Raw genomic sequence first — 18,913 nt, forward strand, 5'->3', positions numbered from 1 at the left:
ATTATTCTCTTATTAGCTCTTTATCCCTTGCAGGTTAAGAAGTTTCAAGGGTATGACACTAGACAAAGGAAAGGTGTCTTTGAAAATTGATAAGAAATTATATGGTTATAACAAATTGTACCTACATGTGATTAACTGAGACACATATGAAATGCTACTCAAATTACACCTTCTCTAGTCCTAAGGAAAAGTTAAATCCTTGGCAATTCTTAAGAAAACTGAACTAAAAAGAATATTACTAGTCTCATAGTTTTAATCACTTTATCATAATTATTGTCAATTATTTTCTGATTTCAAATTTTTAAAGTATTAAAAAATAATGTGTAATTAGATTGGAAGTCAACATGTGTCAGTTGTAGATGTTAGTCTACATATTGACCTTCTACCTTCTAAATGTCGTGCTCATCTCCCAATTTTTTATTGTTTGGGTTTTTTCTTTTTCGTTCTTTCTTTTTTTGCAATGTACTATTATAAGGAGATACAAGCGTTATCATATATCAAATAGAACAGAGTTGACCCTTGAACAACTAGGGCTTAGGTGGTGCCATGCACCCGCATAGTTGAAAATCTGGGCTTAACCTTGTACTCCCAAAAAAACTTAACAGCCTATAGTTGAGAGAAGCTTTACCAGTAACATGAACAGTCAATTAACACCTATTTTGTATGTTATACAAACTAATGTTTTCTTATAATAAAGTATGCTAGAGAAAAGAAGTATTAAGAAAATCATAAAGATGAGAAAGTACATTTACAGTACTAAACGGCATTTATGGGGGGTGGGGGAGACCATCAACCTATGTATAAGTACATCAGTGCAATTCAAACCCATGTTGTTCAAGGGCCAGCTGTACATTCTCTTTTCATAAGGCAAGAGATTCATATCTTTTAAAATATATTTTATTAAATAATCTACTTGGAGAATAATTACAAAAGCTTTAAACAATAATTCCAAGTAGTAAAAGGCAATTTCTTAAAAAAAAAAAAAAAAAAAAAGACCCAACAGTCATTATTTTGTTTTGCTGCTTTATACACAGGAATGATTTATTTTACAAACTAGTTGGTTGCAACAATAGCCTGTAAAATGTAAAACATTTCTTAGTACGTCTCAAAGGCAAAGTGAACTTTATGGTAATCCTTTCACATGAACCAGAATGACAAACCATAAGAAAACTAACACCGTAACAGTTCAAAATAAAACTTACAGAATAGGCACTTTGAAATTGAAATCAGCTACTGTAACTCACAGTTCATGTTACTTGTACTTATCTCATTTCATCAAAGGTTATCAACCAGTGAGGCAAATGTTCCTTTGATGCAGAAGCACAAACACATTTAGGTTCCAAAACACTGTGTTCTGGTGTAATACATGCAAGACAGACCCTAAGTTAGAAAAATCTTCTAAAAGAAAATGAAGAAAAACAAAAAGCAGCCAGGAATGAAAGCATTTACAAGCACTTGAATAAGGCCTTTAAGTGTTAAATCAGTGTTTTAAACCCCTTCATTCTCAGGTAAGGGATTAAGAGGCCGAGAGAGAGATCGTCTGCGAGGGTGAGGATACTGGAGGTTGGCAGTGTCAGCATCGCAAGAGTGCTCTACCAGAGGAGGAGGAGGAGGAGGAAGGAGCTGGGCATAACTGGACCATCTCGATCCAGCCCGTGGGGAATCCAGAGGGGGAAAGAAATACCTGAAACAATGAAGACAGGAACAAAACACCAAAACAAAACAAAAACAACAGAAAAAAAAAAAAAAAAGAAAAAACAGAAGAAAAAGAGAAAAGTAGTAAATACAAAGAGAACCAAAGAGGAGAAAACACATGCTGAAAAAAAAAAGCTTTAGTATATTCATGCCAAAACTAACAGAACATAATCGCAAAAATCAAGACCCTTACTCAAATCAAGCTTGCTTAAGCAAGTATAGAAACTTGAAAGAAAGAAATACAATCTGTTAAACTTAAAATGTTAAAAAAAAATTATCAGTATGAATGTTACAAAAAAAGACATTTTATAATTTAAAACATTTTCTAATCTTTCAGAAACATATTTGATGCTATCCTGTAAATTTACAAATCTAATAAGCTTTTTCTTTATTTTAAGCAATGCTTCGTTTGTAGTAGCAGGAGGCACAGGTTTTTTAGTGCATACATGACACTGAGAACCAATCCAAATATACTTTCATATAGTATGGCCAGCTATTGCAATATACTTCTGAAGAAATACAATCTTTGAAAATACTTAGGTGATTTTCTGCAAAAACCTTAAATAGTACAAAATTTTGTTAAGCAAAAGAGCTCAAAGAATATGTCCTTGTTGTTATTCTGCCATTTTATAACTTACCCGTAATACTTAAGCATTTTAGCAAAGACTTATAGCTTTATCATTAAGGTCAAAGTTCTAGAGAATATGAACTAAATGAAGCAGCCAAGTAAATTAAATTCCTGAGACTTGGAATGTGGAGGTTAATGTGCATGCACAATTTTAGCAAATTTTTAACTGCTCCTCTTACGGTAGGCTTCCAAATTTTGAAGAAAAACTTAAGCCATGGAATCATACCATAAAAAAATATACAAGCACATATTAGAAACGTTAAGCTCTTTAGTGAATATGAATTGAAAATTTACAAAGATGTCTTCATTTTACTACCAAATTATAAAATGAAGCAATACCAAATGTTTAATTTGGCCGCAAACTGTACAGTCAAATCACTTTCATTTTACTACTACTTCTCTCACTCCTTTACTAATATTTTTTAAATATTACAAAGAAATGACAGAGTTGTACTAAATAATACCATGTGTAAACCAATTCTACAAAAGGTAAACAAATTAGCACTCAAAACAATCTTTATGAAAAATATTTATTCAACCTTCAAATTATAAAAATTCATCATTTTAGCCTACTGTTTTAGAAAACAAAACAAATAAGTCTATTTTCTCCAAATGGAATAAAGTGATATTTACCCTCCTCCCAACTGCTTGTAAGGATAGTAACAATCCTTTTAATTTTAAAACCCATGTTAGTTTCAGGAACATTTCAAAAAATTGTTTTGGTGACAATGTCTCAACAAAAAGCCTCTCCATTTATATTTCAAAAGCTTCAAATAGTGTCAATAAACTGCTAGTACAAAAAAATGATATACACTGGATTTTTAAAGGCCTTTTGGATTGCGTTTAGTAGTAAGCAGGCTGCTGGTGTATCTTGGGAGAGGTCAAACGGCGCTGGGGAAGGGGAAAAGGAGCTCGCTTTCCATTCCTGTGTGCATGCAACAAGCAGCAAAACAGCAAAGTTACTCCAGTTAGCTGGTACTCAGCTGTGCTTTCTGTTAAAGGACATAATACAAATGGAGAAGGGAAAAATGCATCACAGATCTAACACACACGGTTATTGGCACAATAAGAATACAGATCAAAACTTCAAAGCTCTTTACAATATATGCAGTACAGACAGCAACCACAAACCAGATTTTTTTTTTTTTTAATTAATGGTAGTATCCTTTGTTTCATGAAATCTTCTTTATAATCTGGTATTTTCTGTAGTAACCTGAAATTGTTTTCATGCAAATACTTAAATCTCAAAAGATTTAAGGACTTTTTTTTTTAAATATAACAATATAAAAATAGCTGAAATTTTAAATAGTATTCTGTTATGTAAGATGACAACAGGATAACCACAGGACAATTTGTTAAGGCTGTGCTTTGAAGTTTCCTGAATTGTATTCCAAATTATTCACAAAGGCATATTAAAATAACTTTATCTTACCAATTCACATATTTGAAATTTGAATATAAAAACAAAGGATGACTCTTGAGATCACATCAAACATTAAGATAAGCAAGAATCTAAAATATGTTAAAAATTCTAAAAATCAAGAAATCAGAATTTACCATTTCCTCTTAAATATCCATTGAAGTTTTAAACACACACCAAAAAAACCACATCTAACTCACTCTCTTCTACAAAGCCTTGGTTAATGCAGTTTATTTAAAATTTCAGCTTGACCTAATTTAAAGGCTGCACTACTACCACTAACATACTCATGTTCATTTAGGACTAAAAAAAAAAATCCTTGGCATTATGCCAGATTTACTCTTCATCTGACTTTAGAAGCAAAGTAAAATCTTAAAGTTATAAACATTTCTGACAGACCACTAAATTTCAGAATATAGTTTAGTTTAAAGGTTAACAGTCTACCTATAAATATGGCCACATAAGCTAAACACAGAGCTAACAAAGTGAATTTTTTTCTACTTATGTATGAATTTCTTCATTCAATCTTAAAACCCACAAAATCACAGACTTATAGTATGCCTACCAGAATGATTTGAAAAGGAGATTAATTTCTCGTTGTCCCAAAAATCAGCCTACCTGCCAGAAGAAGATCCATTTAATGAATTTTGAAGATTTGGGATATTTGAACCTAGGGAAGGATTTGAGTTTCCCTGCTGAGAATTCCCATTGACAGGGCTCCCATTACCTTTCAAAATACCAGTACACTTCCAATTGTCCATATAATTAGCTGAAAAGAAAATGGTCAAATACATTAACATGACTAACAACTATAACTCAAGGGCACAAATTTGTGGTCAAGTCCTTTAACTATAATTTAAAAAAAACAAGAAATAACTATAATAAAAAAACTATAACATATCTCTCAAGATATATTAGACATATTTAAAATGAAATATATATATCTCTCAATTTTAACAATTATTTTGTAAAGTTTTACAAGAACTAATTTAAAAAAAAATTTTATCATTCTCCTTCCTTATAAGATAAATATTAACAAAGACTACTCTCTAATTTACCACATTAACATTTTACTATCAAAATAAATTCTTCATCTTCAGGAAAATGAATTTCAATCACAAGTATATGGAGGGTAATGGGAGTTATCCTCTTAGCTATGCAAGTACAGATCATGTGGGTACCTAATGTCCTCAGAGATGGATGTAAGTAACAAACCTTTAGGATTTGAGTGGCTTACCCAACATGGCCTAATTCTCTGAATGCAAAACAGAGTGCTGGAGACACTGGGTCCAGGAAACTCAAGTTAGGGAGCCTGCCTGAGTGGAACTGTGTGGTCCTGACTAAAGCCCAGAGGCATGAAAAGGAAGCAAAGCCCTTGATATCAAATGACACTGAGGAAATTGAGGTCTGGGCTGGTTCTACCACAGCCTAAAACTGGCCATGGGAGACTCGGTCAAACTGCATTTTGAGAAACAGTGACTGCTCAAGGTACATGAACTAAGCTTAAGTTTGGATCCTAAAAGTGGGATACCACCAACTAGAGTGGTACAAGGACCAAAGACACCTCCGCCCAATGGATAAACTTCCATGGAAAAGTGCAGACCATGCTGCAGCAACCAGTCAGCATTGAGTTACTAGACGGAATTCTCAGCATGGCACAAGAAACTTTCAGAATCAGTGGCCAGAAGCTTCAACTTCTGAGAGCTGCAGAGAGGAAGTGGGGTATATACTGGGTTTTATCCTATGAAGGGCTGGTTGGCTAAAAGCAATTATTTAATAGGAGATGTCTGTAGTCCTATCCTGAGTCTGCAGAGCAGTCACACAGATTACATATATAGCAAATGGTATTTTTTGGAGATACTGCATAATATAGCAAATAGTATCTTAAACCGCATATTCTGTTACAATTACTTTTAGTTTTAAAAGTTGCTTTTTTCCACATGGAAACTTAAAAAACAATTGAATCAGTCCTAACTGCCATGAACTAAGTAAATGAATGGAGGTTCAAAATAACACAAATTAATGTTAGGACATCAATTTAAGTAACTGTAGAAAGATAATTTTTCCGAAGTATTTCTGAACTTACATTTCTAAGTGAAAATTCTGACGAACCAACACAGCAACAATTCCTTCATTAAAATCTTACCTTTCCACAATCTCACACAGCCATCATCTCCTGAAGATGCTAGCACTGTTCCTGTTATATTCCAACTCACTCGCCAGACCTGGGAATTATGATTATCAAACTGAGCCACTATATGGATTTCAAATTTTGTTGGTCCACCAGAGGAAGTAAGTTCTTTCCTATTAATAAAAAAACTTCCCTAAAAATGCTGATTAAAGATTTTATACACACATATACAAAGTTCTAATTTTAAAAATACAAATGGTCTCACATACTATATTATTTTTACCATATTACATTATAAAACCGTGCATATCCATAACTACCACCTTCCCTCCCACACCCCTCCAACCTTACGTCATTGAGAGCTGGGCCATGTCGCTTTCATTTGACTCCCCAGCACCTAGTATGACCCTACCACATAAAAATTATTCAGTAATTATTTCATGGAAGAAAGGAACAGGAGTGCCTGGGTGGCTCAGTCAGTTAAGCATCCAACTCTTGATTTCAGCCCAGGTCATTATCTCAGAGTTGCAAAATTAAGCCTCATGGCTACTCTAAGCTGGGCTTGGAGCATGCTTAAGATTATCTCTCTCCCTCTTCCTCTGCTCCTCTGGGCCCCCTACCACCCACTCTCTCTCTTTAAAAAAAAAAAAAAAGAAAGAAAGAAAAAAGAAAAAACAAAAGAGGATTCCCCCAAACAAAACTGAGAAATAAAATACATAACAATTTTAAAAGGAAAGCTGTAGGAAGGAAAGAATAGAAGGGGGAAAGGAAGGAAAAAGGAAAAGAACTGAAACTCACAATTCCAAAACTAAAGATTGAACAGATTATTCACAAGAATGTCTCAGTGCTAATTTAATTTTCCTAAGTAAACTCCCACCTCTCATTTGTTCAAACATTTACAGAGTACCAATTATATTCAGAGGATCCAAATCATATCAGCCTAAAGAAAACATAAATCTCCTGTCTTTATTCCATTCCCCAACCCCAAAACTCATATATTTGTAGATAAAATGTTCAATAAAGAATCCATTCTTCAGTTCACAGTTGCCTCTTCACTCTTCTCCATGGAAGAAAATTAAGAATAGTTTTAAATTAGTAATTGCTTCAAAAACTCACCTCACAGGCTTTAATGTAAAAATCCTCACATCTTTGGTTGCTATGGCTAGAATATGGAAAGACCTTCCCAAGTTTGGAGCAAAGGCAATGTCATGCACAGGATCTGTGACTGTCATGAGGGTTTCCGCTTTTGCGTATTTCCTAATGAAAAACCAATTCAGATAAAAATTTCAGAAATGAAAATTTTAAAAAATCCACATTGAAGCAGTGTTTACCTCAGCAGTATACAATAAGGCCAAGGCCTAACCCCAGAAACAGAAATGTGACCTAATTTAGAAAAAGGATCTTTGCATATATAATTAAGGATCTCAGGATAAGATCATCCTGGATCATTTGCATAAAAGACAGAAAAGGAGAAACAGACCGAGAAGGCAGCATCTGAAGACAGAGGGAGAAACTGAACTTACGCAGCCACATGCCAAGGACCTCCCAAAGCCACCAGAAGCCTGAAGATGAGGAAGGACTGTGGAGGAAGCACGCCCTGACTACACCTTGATTTCAGATTTCTGGCCTCCAGAACTGTGAGAATAAATCTCTGTTTTAAGCCATTAGTTTGTAGTAATTTGTTACGGCAACACCAGTAAACTAATAAAGCCGCCTGGGTTTCTTTCTTTGACTTCCTAAGTTTACCTTAGAACCGTTTTAAAAAACTTGAATTATTAAATGAGATCCTGATTCATTAGCCATTAGTATCTAATTCCAAGAAAAGAGTAATTCAATTCCTAAGTACTTGAGCATAAATTGAAAAATGAACCTGATAACAGCAAGAATTTTAGTGGGGATAAAGGAAGCTATACCAAAGTCTACTTCATCCCTACAATTCTATTTCTCTATTTGCAAACAGAGAAGAAAACAATGAAGGAAACAACAGATTAAGACTTTCCTATTCCATTTTTCTATGTCATCGATTGAATATCAGGGACAGAAGTGAAGCACAGAATCCTGTGTGTAACGGAGGAGTCAGAGAGAGGCACCTACCTTACCTTCCTCCTCTGAAATACTAGTGTTCCCAACATTCTATGCTTGGCCTTCTTTTCACCCCAACATTTTTCTCAAATGTCTCCAAGCCAGGGCATGCCTCATTGTTCTTTCCTTAACCTCTCCTCACCCTATACTGCTCACCCTGAGTAATCTAAGCCACAGCCTTGCTGCTTCTACTCTTCTACTCCTGACTTCTGTTTGATCTTAGACAAATCATTTTACCTTGATCTGTTTCTTCATTTATAAAATGGTGCTAATATAAAAGCTACCTACCCTATTCATAAGATGACTGTTAGAATCTGAATTTCATAAAATATGTGAAAATGCCTTATATAAAAGTAGGCACTTACATCACTATGAAGACCAGGTCTTTCTTAATATTTTCACTCACCAAAGAAATAACAATATCCAATACTAGTTAATTGGACAAATGTCTCTTGTGTACTAAATGGTGTTATTACTTACAGGAATATCAACTAAGTATTCATCACTTCATGCTACACAGTCCACTATCACTCTATGTTAACATGTTCAATCTATATAAGAACTTTTGAACAACTCTTGCTTCAAAGAACCAGACCAAAAAAAAATCCAAAAATGGGTGAACTTAAAGGTCTGCTAACTTCCTAAGTCAATCCCTCACACACTCACACACAGACACCTTTACCTACCCAATGCCACTTCCCAGTCATATGTAGAAAATACCAGGCACTTACTGTTTGACTCCCTTGCATCTAAAGCATGGTAAGTGACCCAATTCTGGCCAGAGGACCCAATGAAAAAGCCTGCTAAGACGCTTTCAGAAAATATTCTCTCTCCCTAATATAAAGAGACATGAAAGCAAATGCCCTTCTTTGTATTTGCATGTGAAAACCTAGAAAGGCTCTTGTGATCTAAGAGGGAGCTGTCACCACACGCTAAGTATGACAGCAAAAAAAAAAAAAAAAAGGAAAATAACAAGACCACTGCACCAAGTGAGCTGCTTAATTGACACCTGAACTGCTCTGCTGCCAGGCTCCTTGTTATAGGAGATAATGCAGGAAATCCAGCTCCTAATCTAGATTTATTCTGCTAGCTAAGAGATTCATTCGGTTATCTGTATCACTGAATTCATTTAAGTTTTAGGTTCTTTTCTATCTGCCCTGTATTTTCTTTCAGAACTAACTAGAAGTTCTTATCCCTTTATTCAAATATTATTTATGAAGTACTTTTCATTCTTCTATGTTTTAGAAATGATCCCCCTTTTAAATTTTCGATTTATGCCTCCAAACTCATTCTGTTCAGCTAAGGCTGAAAGAAATTACTTTAATAATATTAACTCTTCATGAAGCCTCTTTAAAATATGCTATTAGGGGTACCCAGGTGGCTCAGTCGGTTAAGCATCCAACTCTTGGTTTTGTTTTAAGTCATGATCTCTGCCATGGGATCGGGCCCTGCATCAGACTCCATGCTCAGCAGAGAGTGTGCTTGGGATTCTCTTCCTCTACCCCTCCCCTGTCATGCATGTGCACACTCTCTCACTCTCAAATCTTTTTTTAAAATGTTTATAGGGCAGGGGGTGGGCGGTTAGGGATAGAGTTATGGATATTGGGGAAGGTATGTGCTATGGTGAGTGTGATGAAATGTGTAAGCTGATGATTCACAGACCTGTACCACTGGGGCAAATAATACATTATATGTTAATCGAAAAAACTGTTTATAGGGCATCTGGGTGGCTCAGTCAGTTAAGTGTCTACATTCGGCTCAGGTCATGATCCCAGCACATCAGGCTCCTTGCTCGGTGGGGAGCTTGCTTCTCGCTCTGCCTCTCATGAATAAACAAATAAAATCTTTTAAGAAATGCTTATTTAAAAAAATGTGCTATTAATATTGCTCATAGCTTTAGTAGCTTAAAAGGTTACAAAAGCCTCAGAAGTTCTAGAGGAAGGTTCCTATAATCTAGAACTATGTTGGCCAATACTGCAGCCACTAGCCACATGTGCCTATCTAAATTTAAATTTATAAAAATAAACAAATGCAGTTCTGCCGCTGTAGTAGCACATTCTGAGCTTCCACAGCTGCCATGTGGCTAGTAGCCAGTACGTTAGCTGGTATAGGCATGGGTCAGTTCCATCAGCACAGCAAGTTCTATTGGACAACACTGTGTAAGCACAGACTCTCTGAAGAAATCAATAATCTGGGAAGTTAGAGAGCTGGTATAAGAACTCTGCAAAAACCCTAGAAACATTCTGAATTGCAAAGCCCAAAGGAATTAGCGGTCCCCCCCTTAGCCAGTCTTGCTTCTCACAGTTTGTTACCCACGATCAAACTGCCATCCAGAAGATGATCTCCTGATATATCATCAGAAAGTCAGCAGTAGCCTAACGCTATGTCACAGGTCTACACCATTCCCCTCCTGCCATCTCATCACATTATCATCTCACATCATCACAGGAAGAAGTGTGAGTCCAACACAGTAAGATATTTTGAGAAAGACTGCATTCATATAATTTTTATTTACAGTGTATTATTTCAATTCTTACATGTTACTACTAACTACTATTGTTAATCTCATATTCTGCCTAACTTATAAACTTTATCATAGATATATATGTATAGAAAAAAACAGAGTATATACAATTTCATACTATTTCAGGTTTCAGGGAGCCACTGGGTGGTCTTGGAACATATCCCCTACAGATAAGGGGAAAACTCTAGTTCTTTTCTGCTTCTGGTCCTGCCCAATATCTGGTTCCTCGACTCAAGACTGTTGTCTAGCACATGTGAAGCCCACTTGAACAACTGATATGTGCTCTCTTTTCCTATAAGACTCTGAATACACCTCTTTACAGCTCTAAGAGGTGTTGCAGGTATCACAACATGACCCAACATAAATTTTCCATCATGTGCTGCTATACTCTACTCAAATCTGTCCTATTTCCAGATGCCCTTATTTCAAGAAATTACACACCATCCATTGAACTATTAAGCCAGAACCTTGAAAGTCATCTCAAAAGCTTCCCCCATTCTTCACCTTCTACATCCAGTCATCAGATCCTATTCATACCATTTAATTTATTCTCCAACTGCCTACTTCTCTCAATCCCCATTGCCATGACTCTATCCCAAAGCCACTACAATCTCCCACCTCAACCTCTGCCCTCAAAAATACTTTCCATAACTATGGAAGAGTTAAACTACAATGCAAGCCCATCATTCCCCAACTCAAAAATCTTTCAATGGCTTCTCATTTCCCATAAAATAAAATCTAAACATGGAACACTAGGTCTCACAGATCTAAGTTTTGTTTCTCACCACACTCCTTTTTGCCTATTTCATTTCAACTACAATAAAAATATATTGGTTCTCTCTTGTTCACGTACCTTATCATTTGTAGTTTTCTCCATTTGGAATGTTTTGCCCTCTTTGGCTAACTTTTACTCACCCCTTAAGTTCTGTCTGGAGAACCTTCCTGGCCCTCTCCCCCCCAGGTATAGTAAACCCTTAACACCCCAATTCTCCCAGTTTATAAAATTCATCATCACTTTAATATTTTTGTTTGTTTTCCCAGCGAGATGCTACATACTGGAAAATCAGTCACCTTCTCTTCTATACCATTTAATTTTATATTATCAGAGCCTAGCACAGAAATTGGCATAGCACAAGAATTAGTAAATAGGTAATGAATCATGCGTAATTCAATGAATGGATAAAGAAATAACATTTTTAAAAATTAAATGCAATTTGGGACACTAATTAAAACCAAAGCAGTACTAACCTGGTATTTTCATTATACTCGAAAATCTGAACCTTGGCCATTGCATTTGGACTACTGTCATCACTTCCTACAGCTATCATGGGGGAATGAGCACGAGAGCTAGAAATGAAAAGTAAAAACTTTTTTACATAATTATCAAGTTAATATACATCTAATTCAGAGAATTAGAAAAACCTGGCATCAAGAAGCTCTACAACCCACAAATAAGCATGTTGCTACCATGACTAGATAGATCCCTGCCATACATCTGACACAGCCACACCTTGGAAAGGTATGTCCTTGAGAATGCTCAACATGGGGACAAATAATACCATCCTTTTGCTAATAGACAGTAATTCTTGGGGCGTCTAGTAACTCAAGGGTAAGAAACCGACTCATGACTTTTGGCTTGGGTCATGAGATCAAGCCCCATGTCGGGCTCTGCACTCATCACAGAGTCTGCTTGAGATTCTCTCTCTCCTTCTCCCTCTGTCCCTCCTCCTGCTCATGCACAATCTCTTTCATGTGCTCTCTCTAATTAAATAAATGATTTTTTTTAAAAAAGTAGCTCTTCTCCCAAAAGGTTTCAAGCATTCAGTAGAGTTTAAAAAAAAAAAAAAAAAAAAGAGCCGGGAGGTCTTAGAATTCTTCTTCCTGAAAGATTTGGTCATTACCTATGAAATGAAAAGTAATCCTATGGCGACCAATTCATGGCAAAAGGATTTTAAGTGCTTTGTACAAAAAGAAGAAACCCTGACAGAAGGAAGAAAAGCAGAGAAAGATCAACCCTCAAGAAGGCATGCTCCCCACATGTCATTCTCTTCTTTAGATTCATTTGTGGTCAACTTCATTTTTAAAAAAGTCAAAAGAGGGGTGCCTGGGTGGCTCAGTGGTTAAAGCCTCGGCCTTCAGCTCAGGTCATGATCCCAGGGTCCTGGGATCAAGCCCCGCATGGGGCTCTCTGCTCAGCAGGGAGCCTGCTTCCTCCTCTCTGCCTGCCTCTCTGCCTATTTGTGATCTCTGTTTGTCAAATAAATAAATAAAATCTTTTAAAAATAAATAAATAAATAAAGTCTGTTAAAAAGACAAAAGATAATAAAAGCATGACCTCTACTGAAGTGAACTCTAAGTTGAATTTTTTTTTAAATTTCTATGCCTAGTTACCTCAATACTGATTTCCTTTGCCTCCCTCATCCAGATTAAGTAATATCCCTATGAACATAACCCCTTGTTAAACCTCTGACCTTGTCATCTGCCAACCTCATAAAGTTGAAAACAGAATGTGGTAATTAAAAAAAAAAAAAAAGGTTTAGTTCTTTATTAATAGAGCTTTACAACACTCTAAAACTGGCAGAGAGAGGGACAAGAAGAAACAAAAATTAAGGTGCTCCATCCCCAAAGTCAAGTCCTCCTGAAATTCAGGGATACCCCAGCCTACCAGTTCCCTTGGTTTATACTCCCTACAAGGGAATTTTGCCAACACACTCTACCTACTCAGTTGAAACTCAGCCAAGCACTAGGTAAGAGAGTGTGCTACTAAGAAAACAGAGCGCCTAACAGTAGAAAAATACCAATACTGGTTCCTAACTATAAATACTACTCTTGTTCATAACTACAAAAAAACAAGCAAAGACTAACACACAATGAAACCAAGATGCATGAAAATAAAGACCAAGGTATACAAATGATCTCTGAGAAAGTAGATACAGCCAATCCTTATCATCTGCAGGTTCTCTATTTGTAAACTGGCCTGCTTACTAAAATTTGTTTGTAACCCCCAAAATCCAATACTTGGGGCTTTCACGGTCAACTCATGAATATGCCTGGAGCGGCTCTGCAAAAAATGAATCATCCGACCTACATGTTTCATGCTGAGGTCAAACAATGTAAGGCTATGCCTTCTTATTTCAACTCTCACACTGAAAACAAGTGTTGCACTCTATTTACCACCATGCTTTTTGCATTTTTGTGGTGGGTTGGTGATTTCTTTTTTTAAAATGGTCCCCAAAAGTGGTACTGCAGTACAGTCTAGTGTTTCTAAGCTTAGCAAAAAAACTATGATATAATACCTTATGGAGAAAATACTGTATTAGATAAGCTTTGTTAAGGCATGAGTTTTAAGGCTGTTGGCAGAGTTCAATGTTAATGAATCAGCAACATATGCTAAATAAGGTATCTTTAAACACAAACACTCATAAAATAAGGTTAAGTATTTATTAGTTGACAAAAATGTGATCAAAGGCTCATGGGAAACCAATCCCATATCTCCCCAAGGAGTAAAATACTCAGTTATCCCCTTGCCAGTTATAAGCAATGTAAAAAAATATTAGAAAATGGGTGAATGAGAGGTGTAAGCTAATTTGTTTAAAAAAAAAAAAGAGGTGAGTCCATATCTAATCTAAAAATTGGTAAATCACTAAGTTGAAAATGGATACACTATCTGAAATTCTGATAATTACCAATATAACTAAAAAACCATCATCGACATTCCCACAAATAAGATCTCTCTAACCAGCTGGCTCCATTGGTGAAGCGTGCAACTCTTGACCTCAGGGTTGTAAGTTCGGCTCCACGCTGGAGGTAGAAATTACTTAAAATCTTAACCAAAAAAAAAAAAAAAAAAAAAAAGGAGATATCTATCTAGTCATACATTGAGAAATGGAAAGCTTTTGTAAATGTACTAAATTCATCTTTCTTATAGTGAGTATAGGTACTGTTTAAAGCTAACATAGCAAGAACCTGAGGCATAAGTAAATAAATATACTAAATATAATAGCAACTGGGGTGCCGGGCTGGCTCAGTTGGGAGAGCATGCAACTCTTGATTTTGGGGCTGTGGGTTCAAGCCCCATGCTGGGTGTAGAGATTACTTGAAAACAAAATCCTTTAAAAATTTTTTTAAAAATTTAAAAAAATACCATAGCAACTGACAGAATTAAAATCTAAAATCAGAACTATGAAGGGCATTTTTAGCAGGTAGGGGAACTTTTAACCTTTCATTTTATACTCTTCTAGATTTGAAATTATTCTTTTCCTTTTCTTTTTAAAGATTTTACTTATTTGAGAGAGAAAGCAAGACGATGGTGGGGGAGGGTGGGCCAACCAGGTGCCCATGAAATTTTTTCTCTACCAAGTAATTCGTTATTCTTTTATTTTAAAAATAACTTAATAGAAAGCAACTATGAGGAGCACCTGGGTGGCTCAGTTGCTTAAGGGTCTATCTTTGGGTCAGATGATTCCAAGATCCTGGGATCAATCCCAATGTCAGGCTCCCTGCTCGGCAAGAGTCTGCTTCTTTCTCTCTCTCTCTGCCCCTCACACCCACTTATGCTCTCTCTCATAAATAAATAAAATCATTAAAAAAAAGCAACTATGATATAGTATAGCAGTTAAAAAAACAATGTAAAACTAGATATATATACTAATACACTGGGAAATACCCGCAATATATTTGTAAATGAAAAAGGCAAATTTCAAATAAGGAGAATATATGTCTATACACGTCTGTGTGTTCTGGTCTACCTTTACATGATAGTATATGTGCATGTTGCCTATATTTGTGTATTTAAAAACACATTGAGTATTTATTGGTATATACATGGAAAAAGCCCAGAAGTTGTACACCCAAATATTTACAATGGCTGGCTTCTTCTATGGAATAAAAATAGGGGACAAGAGACATAACAGGGTGAGGGCAGATTAAAGAGAATTTTTATTCTACATAACATGTATTTTTAAAAATAATAAACATGACTAAGAAAATATTTTAAGGAAATTAACCCATCAAATGCTTAGCTTAAAAATACTAATTTGCTTTACTAGGATTATATTATCAGGTTTTCTGTGTAAGCTTACCTTGAAGGATTCCAAGAAATACAACTACAGCTTAGCTTACATGAAATCTCATGCTGCAGAGACCACTGGCTGAGATTCATAACATCTGGCGCCTCATATATTCTTACTATACCATCTGCCGAACAGGTTGCTAACATAAGGCCCATATGTTTAGGAGCAAATTTCACATCGGTAACAGATGTTCTGCTATCCACTAGAGTTGTCCTCTTAACCTGAAAAAAAAAATTATTTACATACAAAAGGAAGGATGGTAGAGTAGAAAGAACATGGGTTCTAAAATCCCACTGCCATTTTACTAAGTAACCTTGAATAAGTTATTTAAAAACCACCGGGGTCTCAATTTCCTCCACAGCAAAATACCACATACACAGTTGGCAATCCGTAACAAATTAGTGACCTATAATTAATTATTCCCTTTAAGGGAGAAAAAAAGTTGCCTTAGAAAGTCTAACTTTATTAAGAGTGCAAAAACTCTGCCTTAAGGAGACCAGTCACTAAACTACAAACTGTTTGAATTTTAATATAGGTAGTTTTGTTTTGCACAGTATGCTGCAAGCAGTAAATTACATGAATTAAGATTCTTTAACAGTAAAATGGAAAGCATGCAACTTCTTCCTTTAAACATAAATGCCAGTTAGCCCTATTTGGATCACCACCAACCACTTTAAGAGAAGTCGTTTACTAGAGACCAAGAGAATGGTACAAAGCTGGCATTGTGATAATTAGAGAATGCCAACAGAGCATATTCAAGCTACTTTCTGGCATCTAGATTTCTGACTGAAAATATCAACAAAATTTAGAAATCAGGACTTTATTGTCTATGGTTACTAAAATACATCTTAAGGAGTCTCAATAGTAGAAAAAGAGCACATAAAACTCCAAAGATTATATCCTTGCAAACATCTGTCTATGAACACCACTGAATAATCAATACCAATACAACTGCTGAAATATTAAATGCATTAATGACAGCTGATTTAACTAAATACAATAAATATACAGATATCCCCTACTTTTCTAAGGTTTATGTTACAGCACTTTGCTTTTACAAAGACCTACTTCAGTACCTTTCTTGCTAACCAAAAGAAATCTGAAGAGGATCCCAGCTTTTGCGACAAGAGAAAATAGAATTGTCATTTGTTTTACAAGTCTTTAGAGGCAGCAAGCACCCTCATGTATAAGAATGGCACCACCCAGCTCCTTCCCTGAGACCTACACAGCATCTCAGCATCAAGCCTCAAGAGCTTTGAACTGTGTCTGTAAGCATCTGTGCTTTATCTTGATTTATGTTGTGCTAACATTAGCAAAGTGTGTCTTAAGGCATCAGAAAAGCCTAAAAGAGGTTATTTTTTAGCTCAGGAACACTAAAAAATTCTTCCATATAAGTTAGTGCTAACTGATTCTCTACTTTATGGCCGTTTCAGCTTACGAAGGTTTTCCTAAGAATGCTCTACATTCATATAAAGGGGGAAACCTTTACCTCTAAGTTCAAACAAAAATCCTTTCTATGCCACCACTCCTCAACCCAACCTATCATTCTAATTAACCCATTCCTGACTGTTAGAAAACTCCCTCCAATTTTCTACATTTCCCTTCTCTCCTCCCCTCAAGCAGTTGTTTGCCTTTTCCCTAGGGAAAAGGCAATTAAACCAACCCCTCCCAACATTAAAAAAAAAAATTTTAAGGGCATGTGGCTGACGACTCCACTTCTCAGGGTTGTGAGTTAGATCCCCACGCTGGGTGTAGAGGTTATTTCAATCAATCAATCTTAAAAAAAAAAAAAAAATTATAAAACTGTGAATAGCATGCAAGCTACAAACCTGGAGTAATCAGAAGAATATGATATTGGCATTAAGGAGAGACACATAGGCCAATGGAACAAAATACAATCCAAAAATAAACCTTCTTTCTATACATAGTCAATTGATTTTTTTTTTCATTATTTCTCTCTCTCTTTTTTTTTTTATTTCTTTTCACTGTTTATGCACCACACCCAGTGCTCCATGCAATACTGGCACTCCACAACACCCACCACCAGGTTCACCCAACCCCAACCCCCCACACCTCTCCCCTCCAAAGCCCGGGAGATGAACCATGAGAGACTGTGGACTCTGAGGTACAGTCGACTGATTTTCAATGAGGACACCAAGACCATTCAAAGGGGAAAGCATCTCTCCCTATCTGATGGTGGCCCCCAAATGTGGAGAAGCCTGAAAAACAGGCAGTGAAAGGATCCACCAGACGCAGAACAAAGGAGGCAGGTATAGGAATTTATCCAATGCACCGCAAGGGAGCATAGACAGCATAGAGACTGTCTGCTAGGAAGCAGTGGATGGGGACTGTATTTAAAAGAGGAAGACAAGGAGGTATGGGGACTTCTGGAATTTTCCCTTTTTTGGTAACTGTGCCAGGTTGTAAGTAGCCCATTAGTTAGTTAGGGCCTATGGATATTTTGAGGTGGGTGGCCCTTATGGGCCTGTTTGTATTTAGCCTTGCTTTACATTCCACAGTTCAAGCCTATTGTCTAAAAGCAGCCTCTACAAAGAGCAGTCATTCCAATAAAAGATACTGGGGGACGTTATGTGTTATGGTGAGCACTGTGTATTGTGTATTGTGATGAATTATAGACCTGTACCCCTGAAACAAATAATACATTTAATAACTTAAAAAAAGATACTGGGGCGGTGGGCACCTGGGTGGCTCAGGGGGTTAAAGCCTCTGCCTTCGGCTCAGGTCATGATCCCAGGGTCCTGGGATCGAGCCCCTCATCGAGCCCCACATTGGGCTCTCTGCTTAGCAGGGAGCCTGCTTCCCCCTTCTTCTCTTTGCCTGCCTCTCTGCCTACTTGTGATCTCTGTCTGTCAAATAAATTAAAAAAAAAAAAAAAAATCTTTTTAAATCTTAAAAAAAAAAAAAAAAGATACTGGGAAAACTGGATATTAACACACAAAAGAATAAAGTTGGAAGCACCTGGATGGCTCAGTTGGTAAAGCATGTTACTCTTGATCTCAGGATCATGAATTTGTGCACTGAGGGTAGAGATTACTTTAAAAAAAAAAAAATTGTACATTTACTTTACACCATATACAAAACTTAAATAAAAATGGAAAGAAAAAAAAAGACCTAAATGTAAGAGCTAAAATTTTAGGGATGCCTGGGTGGCTCAGTTAAGTGTCTTCCCACAGCTCAGGTTATGATCCCAGGGTCCTGAATCACACTCCTTGCTCAGCAGGGAGCTTGCTTCTCCCACTGCCTGCTGCTCCCCGTGCGCATACTCTCACTCATCTCTTACAAATAAAACCTTTTTTAAAAACCTACAATTTAATACTCTTAATATAAAGCTTTGGAGAAA

General features: G+C 36.3%; 1 protein-coding gene across 2 annotated transcripts in view; it reads right to left on the minus strand.

The window, feature by feature from the left end:
• Window positions 1-1,009: 1,009 nt before the first annotated feature.
• SEH1L (SEH1 like nucleoporin) overlaps window positions 1,010-18,913 on the minus strand; it is a 29,053-nt gene continuing 11,149 nt past the window's right edge. Inside the window, exons 4-9 of one of the 2 annotated variants that reach the window (XM_004742668.3) lie at window positions 15,562-15,773; window positions 11,729-11,827; window positions 6,991-7,131; window positions 5,890-6,047; window positions 4,362-4,512; window positions 1,010-1,684 (exon numbers count right to left, since the gene is read on the minus strand). In XM_004742668.3, coding sequence (XP_004742725.1) covers window positions 1,489-1,684; window positions 4,362-4,512; window positions 5,890-6,047; window positions 6,991-7,131; window positions 11,729-11,827; window positions 15,562-15,773 — 957 coding nt within the window. In that variant the 3' untranslated portion in view covers window positions 1,010-1,488. Of the gene's footprint in view, window positions 1,685-2,839; window positions 3,316-4,361; window positions 4,513-5,889; window positions 6,048-6,990; window positions 7,132-11,728; window positions 11,828-15,561; window positions 15,774-18,913 lie in introns of those variants that run through there. The other variant, XM_004742669.3, reaches the window with a different exon arrangement.

This window comes from Mustela putorius, unplaced genomic scaffold (assembly GCF_011764305.1).
Source record: "Mustela putorius furo isolate JIRA1106 unplaced genomic scaffold, ASM1176430v1.1 tig00003858_pilon_pilon_pilon, whole genome shotgun sequence".
NCBI lineage: Eukaryota > Metazoa > Chordata > Mammalia > Carnivora > Mustelidae > Mustela > Mustela putorius.